At 43.6% G+C, this 12,461-nt stretch overlaps 1 protein-coding gene across 1 annotated transcript in view; it reads left to right on the forward strand.

Annotated features, from left to right (window-relative positions):
* The window catches only part of PAH (phenylalanine hydroxylase), a 71,159-nt gene that overhangs the window by 34,239 nt on the left and 24,459 nt on the right, over window positions 1-12,461 (forward strand). The window contains exon 4 of the mRNA XM_032645755.1: window positions 2,743-2,831. Coding sequence (XP_032501646.1) covers window positions 2,743-2,831 — 89 coding nt within the window. The remainder of the gene's footprint in view (window positions 1-2,742; window positions 2,832-12,461) is intronic.

The raw sequence follows: 12,461 nt of genomic DNA on the forward strand, positions 1-12,461 counted from the left end.
TCCAGTGCCTGGTAGTAGTGGATGCTCAGTACATAATCATGGAAACACCTTTGGCAGGGCTAACGGCCACGCCGCCCCCCCCAAGTCAGAAAGGGGTGCAGCAGGAAAGGGCTGGGGGCAGCTGTTATTGCCAGAATTATGGATAATTATTAGGCAAAAGAGAGACTATGAACGAGTGGGGATGGGCTGCCTTGGAAGTGAGGTAACAGGACGACAACATGCTAGAGAACCAGGAAGGGTCTTGGAGGAAATCCCGAGTCCTGGCTGACTGCAATAGGATGTCCTTCCTCAAGCCCTTCCAAACTCGGGTAGGGAATAGACCCCATTTTCAGTGCTGATAACAGAGGTCCATTGTGCAAGGGAAGGCACTGGATTCAGGGAGAAAGAGAAGCTTGAGGAGAATTCAGGTGACAAAGTGGGAAGTCAGGTCCCATGCTAAGTGAACAGAACATGGCGCTGAGTCATCCCAGACTCCAAAGTCTAGCCTTTGGGACCGCAGAGGTCCTTGAAGAGGTAAAGTGTTTAGGGCACTGCCTAGCACGCAGCAAGAACTATATAAGCATTAGCTGGAATTACTGCGTCTGTTCCCATTATTACTACCATAGGGAGCTCACCTTGAGAAGTGGGCTGGTTTTAGGGGCATGGAAGCCTTCAGGTGGGAAACTGTAAAGACAATCAGGCCGTCAGGCTCCAGCCCTCACAACCACTGTGCGCCCCACCCCCATACCTGGCAGGACAGATTTTGCGGTCCAGACCTGAGACCACAGAGTCATCCAAGCCCGAGTTCCAATCCTTAATCCACTGTTTCCTAGCAGTGTGTGTATTTGGGTTTGTCACTTAACCTCTCTGTATCTCAGTTTTCTCATTTATAATATGGGGAGACCCACAGTACCCACCAATAGTACAAATACTAAGCAAAGTATTTAGAATGATACTCAGTGTTAGTTTTTATTACTAACATAGGAAGTAGAAAGCTTAGCATCTCAGATCTATGGAAACGAGGCTCTAAATGGACCGTTATTACCGCTATTCAGATAAGCATCTTCTTTTGGTGGAATGCAGCTGTTTCCCATCTGATGCCGTTATTATAGACCATGGAAGACAGTTCCTCACTCTGGCCACTAGATGGCATGCATGTTCTTTCCTGCCCCACCCGAGCAGGGCCAGAATCAGAAATAACGTGCAAGAGATGGAAAGCTACCTTTTTGTGGGCCACTCGGCTGCACCCTTTGCCTGCATTCTCATTTACACCCCGCAACAATCCCCAGATTAAAGGAGATATTTCACCAAAGATGCTAAGCATAGAGCCTGGCACATGGTAAGGTCTCAAAAAATGTTTGGGATGCTTTCTATCGCTCTTGCTGCTATTCTCCGTTTTACGGAGTTGGGACTGAGACACAGAGAAGATAAATAGGCAGCTAGGGCCTAGATTCGAAGCCAGACCTAACTGGCTGTAGGTTCAGCATCTTCTCCCCTAACCTTTCCTCCTTTCCCTCCATGCACCTAGAACTACAGTACACTCCTGCCTGGTTCCTGACTGCTTGGAACTTACAGTTCAAAATGTCCTGGTCTGTTCATTCTTAGGATGGCTCCACTCCCAGTGTGTCTTCTTTCTTGAAGGCCACATCCATTTAGGAGCTACCATCTGCGCTTTGCCCCGGGGTCCCTCTGCAGGACCCAGTCACTGTGGGTCACACAACGCAGACCCCATCTTCTCTCCCGCTATGCCACTGCTTCAGAACGAGCCCACAGATTTTTAGGTGCTGCAAGGCATCGTCAAACTGCCGGACTGCATTCATTCTACGTCACCAGTGGCTTTCAAATTGACTTTGGCATCAAACGGTTTTGCTGGGGTCCCTGGGGGGCCCTTTTGGGAGGGAGACTCATGATAGGAAGATGGGGTCAGGAGAAGAGAGCTCACGGGCTCATCTGTGCTTACAGTAGAACAGCTCTGTTTTACCTAATTTATATTCCGGAATATGCCTGAAACACATATTACATGAAATATTCTGCTGCTACAGTAAACCTTCAAAAACCACTCCACTATGCTACGATAGGCGGAGAGGAGATGAATTTTGATACAATTCAGAGAAAATTTCCAGGAAAGAGAGTATGTTTAGGAATGTGTTTTCAAGTTAGTTTCCAAGGTGCTAAGTGAAATAAGTCAGACAGAAAAAAAAAAAGTTAAATACCACATGGTATCACATCTAGGTGGAATCTTCAAAAAGGTAAACTCATAGAAACAGAGAGTAGATAACTGGTTGCCAGGCGCTTAAGGGTCGGGAAATAGGGAGAGGTTGGTAAAAGGGTACAAACTTTGAGCTATAAGATGACTGAGGTCTGAGGATCTAATGTAAAACATAATGACTATAGTCGATAACACTGTATTGCATCAATGAAATTTGCAAAGAGAGTAGAATCCTCCCCCCACAAAAGATACATATGTGAGGTGATGCATGTGAATGGGGAGAATCCTTTCACCATGTATATGTCTATCAAATCCCCATGGTAGATGCTTAAAATACCTTAAAGTTTTGTTGATTATACTTCAGTAAAGTTGAATAAGTAAATAAAATTAGTTTCCAAGGAAAATAAGATTTGACTTTTGGGGGTTATCTGGGACCCCACTTGCCACCACCATGGACTTTAACTGGAGCTGGTCCCAAGCTTCTGATCTTGGTGAGGCCTTTGGCCGTGTCCTGCCAATCAGCTGCTCAGGACTTTGCCCTTTCTGTGTTGCAGTGCCCTGGTTCCCAAGAACCATTCAAGAGCTCGACAAATTTGCCAATCAGATTCTCAGCTATGGAGCGGAACTGGATGCAGACCACCCCGTGAGTCCATGGCCCCTCTGATGAGATTCTATTGGTACCTCCCCTGCCGCACCAGACTCCTCGCCCTTCCTTTGGAGCAATGTGTCTTTGTTTGCTTGTACCACAAATATTTATTGAGTGCCTACTTAGACATCTTCAGCAACATCGTTACCATGGTTACTATTGTTGAAGCAAATACAGATTATTATCTACATCCAGAAACTATTGTTTATGTATCATATATGTATGTAAGTGATGTGTATACAGACACACACACACACACACACACGTAAATTATCTTTATTTCTGACTTGGTCCAACTCCAGAGGTTTAAATCAAGCGTTTGGGAAACACTAAACTACTAACAACTCTGCCAGGTACAGTGGAGCTATAGGGAGTGGTGACACTGGAACTGGATTTCAAAGTCTAGTCCAATAAGGAACTGAGAGGTTTTATGAGCTGAGGGTACAGCATATGCAAAGGCTCAGCGTTCTGAAAGTATCTGGAATATTTGGGGAATGGCTGGCTGGCGTGTTAGGTGTGAGCGTTTGAGCGTGTCAGATTATGAGCCTGGGTGGTGGGTTGTAGTCAGAATTTAAAAGATCTGATGTATCTGACAGAGAACTAGGACTGTGTCCCGTGTCCTTTAATATTTCTAAGTGAAGGACTGGGGTCAGGGACCTTAATCATTCCCCTTTTCTAGGGCGGAGGGTTCCAGGGAGGAGCAGCCCGTAGGTGAGAAATGCCACCATCATGTTGATGGTCTTTTATTCTCTGCCCAGGCAAATGGTCCCTCAATCTTTAAATGACGTGGAAGCTGTTTTCCTTCACAAAAGCGATGGTTACTGTAACTTACTGGGAGCCTCTGCATTTCATCAGGACTCTGTTTTCTTCTTCCATTTATGTGGTCTTTACAGTTGAGCAGGTTGTGAACTTGCTCTTCACAAGGGCTCTTTTCAGTAAGCAAAACTGACGTTCCCATTTTACAGACAGATTCATTAAGGCCCAACATGAGTAAATAACTTTTCTAAGGTCCCATGCTGAACTTTGGATCCTTTGACTCTTACCTCAGTGCTCACGGTGCCTGAGGACAAACATTTAGCCAGTGGCAGAAATTCAGACCCCTTCACAGAGACAAAGAGCAAACTATTTCGGGGGTAGGCTGGCCTTTTAAAATATGAACAGTTGTTGTTCCAATTCAAATCGTAAACCCCTTAGAATGGACTCGAAAGTACAGAAAAGCATGAGGAAGAGAATGAAGATCATCCATAATCTCTTTTTTTATCTTATTTATTTCTCTTGGTACTATTCTGCATTTTTTTACACTGAGAAAGTGTTTTATAAACAGAAGCAAAGGTGAATTCCCCCCCTGCTCCTAGGCTTCAGAACAGAAAAAACAAAAATCACCTATTACACTGTCCAAAAATAATCAATATTTTATTTCTTTATTTAGACAGACATGAATATATATGTGTTAAATGCAGTGCCATAACTTACTAACCAGCCCCCAACAGCAAGCTTGTAGGAGGTTTTCAGTCTTTCACTGTTATGATAATTTGGCAGTGAATCTTCCACCTGTGTGTGAACTCCCAGAGCTTCTTTGATTCTTACTTGTGAAGTTACTTAATCTAAGGATAGAAATTGGATTTCAGGCTCCTCACCTTTATTTTATTTATTTATTTATTTATTTATTTATTATTGGAGTATAATTGCTTTACAATTGTGTCTTAGTTTCTGCTTTATAACAAAGTGAATCAATTATACATACACATATATTCCCATATCTCCTCCCTCTTGCATCTCCCTCCCTCCCACCCTCCCTATCCCACCCCTCTAGGTGGTCACAAAGCACGGAGCTGATCTCCCTGTGCTATGCAGCTGCTTCCCACTAGCTATCTATTTTACGTTTGGTAGTGTATATATGTCCATGCCACTCTCTCACTTTGTCCCAGCTTACCCTTCCCCCTCCCCATATCCTCAAGTCCATTCTCTAGTAGGTCTGTGTCTTTATTCCTGTCTTACCCCTAGGTTCTTCATGACATTTTTTTTTCTTAAATTCCATATATATGTGTTAGCATACGGTATTTGTCTTTCTCTTTCTGACTTACTTCACTCTGTATGACAGACTCTAGGTCTATCCACCTCATTACAAATAGCTCAATTTCGTTTCTTTTTATGGCTGAGTAATATTCCATTGTATATATGTGCCACATCTTCTTTATCCATTCATCCGATGATGGACACTTAGGTTGCTTCCATCTCCTGGTTATTGTAAATAGAGCTGCAATGAACATTTTGGTACATGACTCTTTTTGAATTATGGTTTTCTCAGGGTATATGCCCAGTAGTGGGATTGCTGGGTCATATGGTAGTTCTATTTGTAGTTTTTTAAGGAACCTCCATACTGTTCTCCATAGTGGCTGTATCAATTTACATTCCCACCAACAGTGCAAGAGGGTTCCCTTTTCTCCACACCCTCTCCAGCATTTATTGTTTCTAGATTTTTTCATGATGGCCATTCTGAATGGTGTGAGATGATATCTCATTGTAGTTTTGATTGGCATTTCTCTAATGATTAATGATGTTGAGCATTCTTTCATGTGTTCGTTGGCAATCTGTATATCTTCTTTGGAGAAACGTCTGTTTAGGTCTTCTGCCCATTTTTGGATTGGGTTGTTTGTTTTTTTGTTATTGAACTGCATGAGCTGCTTGTAAATTTTGGAGATAAATCCTTTGTCAGTTGCTTCATTTGCAAATATTTTCTCCCATTCTGAGGGCTGTCTTTTCGTCTTGTTTATGGTTTCCTTTGCTGTGCAAAAGCTTTGAAGTTTCATTAGGTCCCATTTGTTTATTTTTGTTTTTATTTCCATTTCTCTAGGAGGTGGGTCAAAAAGGATCTGGCTGTGATTTATGTCATAGAGTGTTCTGCCTATGTTTTCCTCTAAGAGTTTGACAGTTTCCTCTCCCTGCAAAAACTAGAGGTAAAGTCGGAGCATTTGGATGCTGGGCCCATCTTCCTGGGTAGGATGCAACCCAGTCCCATGGAGCCCTGGGGATGGCCAATGTCGTACAAGGAGAAGCTTTACATCTCCTTTGACGAGTCGGTGTCGGGCCTCTCTGCCCTGGGAGCAAAGCATCTCCAAAAATACTGTTTCTAAGAAAAGCTAGCCACTCTTGACCCCGTACCTGGTATGGGCCTGTCGGGGTGTTTTCTCCTCTTCCCCAGCTGCCTCCTCCTTCCCTGTCTCATGTCCCATCTGTTGGCCACTTGCCTGGCTCACGTGGCACAGTGGGGGAAGAGGCCAGTCCTCAGATATGGCCTGTTCCCTCTCTTTATCCTCATGTCTCCTCAGAGGCAGTCAGGGCTGGGCTTAAAACTACCCTGGAATTCATTGTCTTTACAGATCCAGCCCATATCTTTGGGTCGCTGGCCTCTCCATGTCATGCATTTTATCATAAAACTATAATTTATGAGGTACACAGTCCCCCTGATGAGGAGGCCAGGCTCTCTCTGTTCCTTCCTGTGGCTTCTCATCAGATCCCGGGAACTCACGGGCCAATGTCAAGAGTAAACCCTCCAGGGTGCTTCCCTGCAGCCTCTGGGCCTCACAGGGCCTGGCCTCGCCGTGAGGAGTGGCTGGGATGTCCTACCCTGAAAGAACCCTCCATTCCTTGTGGTCCCCTGGTGTTCAGGACGATCTCCCCCTGACCCCCTGCCCTGGCAGCATGGGCTGGCATTGGACCCAGCAACTCACTTCAGGGCCTCCAAAACAGCCACTTGGAGAAACGAGGCCAAGGGAGATTGTTCCTGAAATGCAGGGTAAAGGGCATTTGCCTTTCAGCTCGCTAGTGAAGCGGGGCCGTGAAATGGGGTAGCTGACCTTCTTTCTTCTGCCAGCAGTCTCCCGCCTTCCCTCCTTCCCTCCTTCCTTCCACAAACATTTATTAAGCAAATGACATTCACAGCTAGCATTTCTTACGCGTGGACTGTATGTCAGGCACTGTGCTAAATGTTTTATCCACATTTTCAAAATTTAAACGTTATAACCATCCTGGGAGGATTGTATTTTCTCATTTTCAGAGGGGAAATCTCAGACGAAGAGGGCTGTGTGGCCTCACGTGTATGTGAACTGTGTCCCAAACCGCGTAGAGGGAAGGGGGCTGAAATGATTCATAAGACATGGTTCCTGCCCTCCAGCGGAGTAGAGCAGGGAGGGGTGCCCACTCTTCCCAAGGGATGCCGGAGGGGACTGGGATACAGCTTGACAGGCGGAATTCAAGTGGGTCTGTGGGATTCCCATTTATAAAACGGACTCTCCTTTCTCTGACCATCTCCCAGCCTCTGTGCTCCTGTTCATGTCATTTCCTTTCTCCGGGACACTCTTCCTTATCCTCTCACTTCTTTCCCTGCTGGCAAACCTCTCTTCATCTTTTAAGGCCCAACTCATATATCCAGGTTTCCGTAAAGCCTTCCCCCTACTTCTTTCCCCAGGCCAAGCTTTTCACACTGATGCTGCAGAACTCTGTGCACTGTGTTTTATACTTTGAACACAGAGTATCAGATCAAACTAAATTCACTGCCTCATAGGACTTCTACAAGGGTCATGAGCCTGATTCTCAAATTGTAGTCTTTGAAAAGAAATTCATGATCAAAGGGAGAAAGGCTGTATCCTAGAACCTCATTTTAAGAATTTACAAGTCCCATTATCTCATTAGAGGCTTTGGAAAATCCTGTAAAAATGAAACCCATTCAACCAATGCCCCTTAAGTTTATTTACCCATGGAACCCCTTTTTCACGGAATACCATGCAGTATTATCTTAAGTGGTAAGTGTTCCATGAAACACAGCTTGGGTGATATTTGGTTAAATCATGACACACAAAGTACATGATTAAACACCAGGTTTAATGAGTCAGATAGCATACAGTATCAGTTCTAAGTTCACTATCAGTTCTAAGGTTCGGTCCAGTTTGGGGACTGGAATGGTTAGGGAGGACTTTGGGAAAGAGGGAGGTCTGAGGTGAGCCCTCTAGTAACAAGGTCAATAGGGCCAACTGTTTATCGAACAACCCCCAAATCTCTATGGATTAACCCAATAAAAGTTCATTTCCAGTGTTGGTCAATAGGGAAATTGCTTCCTGCAGTCTTGGCAGAGACCACGTCTCCTTCCATCTAATGGCAGAACCTCATCCGGGTCCTGGCAGCTGTCTCCATTCTCCCAGGCATGGGAGAAGAAAGTAAAAATTACGCCCGGGAGGTTTTTATGATCCAGGATTCAAGGTGACTCACTTACCTTCACTCGAATTCCACCGACTGCAGCTCAGTCACAGGGCTGCTACTTCCTGCAAAGGAGGCTGGGAACAGTGGTTTAGCAATGTTCTCTGAAAGTAAGGGGGCTCAGATCTTGGGGAGCTCAGCTCTGCCACACAGACCCAAACCCCAGAGCTCCCTCCTCCAGTTTCCCTGGCACCTGCACCTGTGTCTAAGCTGAAGATCTGCACAAGGGGCGGCTTTCTGGTGGAGAAAATATTAGCTAATACAACTGCTTTTCTGTGTCTCTTTCTACTTCTTGATCTAAATCTCTCAAACTGCTTTTCAATCTTTCAAGGCGTGGATATTGATTTTCCCCGCTCTCCAAAAAGAGCCTCGCTCATCCCCAAGAGCAGGGAAGTCTTTCCAGTACTTCTCTCCTTCCCTCTTCCTTTGCCCATCCATCCTTCTCCACCCGAGAGCCCTGTCAAAGTCTGTTCTAAGGATTAGTCAGCTAGCTGAGTCATCAAAGACTTCCTTTAAAAAAAAAATTATTTATTTATTTGGCTGCTCTGAGTCTTAGCTGTGGCACAAGGGCTCTTAGTTGAGGCATGCATGCGGGATCTAGTTCCCTGACCAGGGATCGAACCCAGGCCCCCTGCATTGGGAGCATGGAGTCTTAACCGCTGGACCAGCGGGGAAGTCCCTCATCAAAGACTTCTTGCACTTCTACTAAGCTGCTCTGTCAAAGCATAATTTTTAAAGAGATACAGGTAGATAGTGAACATCTGTCAAAAATCCATTGACTCGGTTAGTAAGGGAAACAACAAGATGACAAGGATGGTGCAAAGGAAGATACAAGAGACCAAAGCCTATATATGGTCGTTGAAAAGTAGGACGCCAGAATGAGACTGAAAAGGTGAATACACATGGTTAACGTCCTATAAAACAATAAGCCATCACCATGAGTGTTTTCTATTGGAAAGAAGTCATTTGCAACTTGATCATAAAATAAATGTTTTGCAACTAACCAATCTTCTATAAGTCAACATCTAAGTTTGAAGAGTTTGGGCCTTACTAAGTAGTCGATTGCACATCAAACAAATATACCTGCCCCAGAGCATACAGTGAGCTTGTTAGCCAGTGATCTAATAGGACTTTGAAAAGGCACACAGTAATTTTTTTTGCCTAAGTTTTGCGTAATTTTTCTTAACAGCTCCTACTCAGGAGTATGCTAAGTACGCTTTGCCCTGAAAATTCAGTGATAAGTAAAATAAACAGATTCCTGAGTTTAGTAATTATTAACAAATATAATGACTGAAAGGAGGAACACTCAATTTGCCGAGGGAACCTATTGTAGAGGGAAACCAATAAACTTCAGGACAATCAAGGTAGGTTCCTAAAAGCTGAAACCAAGTTGGAAAGACCAAGTAGTAGCTTGTTAGTCTGAGAGAGTGTGGAAGAGTGTTCCAATCAGAGGGAACAGCATGTGTGAAGGCCTGAACATGGGAAAAAGCATAGTGTGTTCAAAGAATTCAAATAAGACTGATTTGGATGAATTTGGAGACGTAGTATACAGGCAATTGTAGTTGGAAACATAGGCAGGGCCAGATCACGTACAACCTTGTGCACAAAGTTAAGGATTTTGGACTTTATCCTAAAAGTGGTAAGAAGCCATTGAAAGTTTGTAGAGCAGAGAGAGACCCTACCAGGTTTGTATGTTGTAAGTCTCCTTGGGCTGAAGTGAGGGAGGGGGTTATGAGGAACAGACAAAGAAAGGCCACTTGGAAAGTATTTGTAGTAGTCCAGGAGAGAAATGATGGGGGCCTGAATCAAAGTGTAGCAGTGAGATTAAAGTAAAAAGGATAAACTCAAGATATTTGGAAGGAAAAATGGACAAAATTTATCAAATGTGAAGAGGAGAGAGGTAAAACAATTCCCAGATTACTGACTTGGGAAGTCAGGTATCCGAATCTTTTCCAGGACAGTCTTCTTGGCCTTATTGGTGGTGACCATGGCCAGCAATGCAGAGTGGGCAAGAGGAGGGGTTGTGGTCAGCACTGTCCTTGTCTATTGACTTGCAAGTCTTTGGTGAGTGTCTACGGCATGGCGATGGCAGGTACTTAAAAAATACGACTTTGAACTTCTTGTCTCCTGTGTACCATCCTTCCTCCAGTTGGTGTGGGACTGATAGAATGCGGAAAGCCTCTCACTATTGCCCCAGATGCAAAATAAATCGCAAGGTAAGAATTCGGCAGATGCTCTTTTAAAAGCCCAGGGATGGGTGACGGGACTGAGTGAGTACATCCTTTTCATATTCTGAGCCAGACTTCTCAGCTTGTGGATTTCCCACCATTGTGGACAAATGCATCATTTTTTCACTGTCTCCTTTGTACTCAGAATTTTACTTGATACCCTGCTTACATTACCTAATCTAATCCACCCGACACTGCGAGGTAACTACCGTTACTAGTTTCATTTTACTGATGAAGAAACTAGGGCTCTGAGAGGTGAACTAACCATCCGGCCATGCTCCTAGGGATTGAATGAGTGAGTAATCCAATCCAGCGTGTTCAACTTCAGTAGTCTAAAGATGGCATTTCTGAGGTTTAATCTCCGCCATGATATCAAGAAATGATAAAGATCTCAGTCTAGAAGAATACTCACTTGGAAGACTTTTCCATATGGTTACAGTCTCCCCAAAATCCCCGCTGAAGCAAACAGACTTCAACACCACAAGTAACAAAAATGCTGAGATGAAAGAAAGTGATTGCTTGTGGACCGCAGGTGATGTTACCACTTTGCACCCTGTAGAATTCTCTCCCCTTTCTTCCATCCATTTCTCCTCTCTTCCCCCCCCCCACTCCTTCACCAACAATATATTTTCCTGTCAAAACGTACTTGGTTACATGCAGTGCGACCAAAATTGCTGCTATTAGCTTAATTGAGACAGGGTGATTAGTCATCACCAACTGTAGCTTAATTCAGAGTGTATTCCACATGTCTGCGGAGGCCCGTGGTCACCTGGCAGCCCAGAGGATGCAAGACCAAGTCCCCGAGATGCAGGCGGAGATTTTCGCTGCTAACTGAGAGAACAAAAGTCTATGCCGCCTAGTTGGCAGGGTCCCTTCGCAGGCTGATAATGAACTTCTTAGAAACTTGAGCTGGCAAAGGACCATGGTTAGAAACCTTCCCATATAGAAAATCTTTGTATTATATTATATTTGGATGTGTTGATGTAGCTCAATGTATGAATCTGCTGTCACCTCCCATAATCATCTGAGATGGATTTTTAATATTATTTAACTTTTCTTCTAATTATAAAAGGAGTAGGGATAAATTAGGAGGTTGGGATTAACATCTACACACTACTATATATTGAATAGATAACCAACAAGGACCTACTGTATAGCACAGGGAACTATAATCAATACTTTGTAATAACCTATAAGGGAAAAGACTGAAAAAGATATATATGTATATGTATGTATAACAACCACTGTGCTGTGTACCTGAAACTAACATGATATTATAAATCAGTTATACTTCAAATAAATAAATAAAAGTGAAACAATAAAATAAACTCAAACTGTAAAAAGGAAAAAGAAATCCACACTCACAGTAGAAAAATTCAAAAGCCTAAACAGTACAGAAGAATAAAACAGTTCCCATTTTCATACCTTTTGTTGGATTTGGTTGTATTTATTCCATCATTTAATTTTTATACTATTTATATAATCCCTCTGACACAGTTGATACCTACTGGATATATAATTTTATATTAAGATTTTTTTTTCACTGATGGAAAAGTCTTTAAACTGCCTAGACAAAGTACATTGAAGATTAAAGATAAATGGGAAGAGAAATTGCCATGGGCATCCCATTCTGGAGACAGTATAATGAAGTGGAAATCCACTGGGTAAGGGAATTCTTCGCTTGTCTTCCTGGTTACCTGTCTCAGCCCTCAAACCTCAACTTACCACCTGGCTAGGACCAGAAAACCCAAGTGGAGGTACAGCTTCTGCAGTTCAGGGCCCCTGGGCAATTGGCTCTACGGGCTTCACTTTCTTCATGTCTAGATCAAAACACAAATATAGATATTCTCCAAGGCACCCCACAAGCGCAAAAGTCTATGCTTTGTACTTAGGGGCTAGAGAAGGCCAAGACTTGTAGGTGAGGATGACTGTAAAGGTCAAGCATTAATGATTGACAAACATTAACATTATATTTTGAGTCCTAAGTATGGAGATGTGTTCTTCATTTAGCCCAGTAGACAGGTTCCTAAAAGGGTGTGTTAGAGCTGCTTGGAAATCAAATGATAGTGCCCAATCTTCTTACTATATCATCCCACAGCAACTTACCTTCATCCAGTAGAACTGGGCCCAGCATAGTTTTAAGTTT

This window comes from Phocoena sinus, chromosome 10, assembly GCF_008692025.1.
Source record: "Phocoena sinus isolate mPhoSin1 chromosome 10, mPhoSin1.pri, whole genome shotgun sequence".
Taxonomy (NCBI): domain Eukaryota; kingdom Metazoa; phylum Chordata; class Mammalia; order Artiodactyla; family Phocoenidae; genus Phocoena; species Phocoena sinus.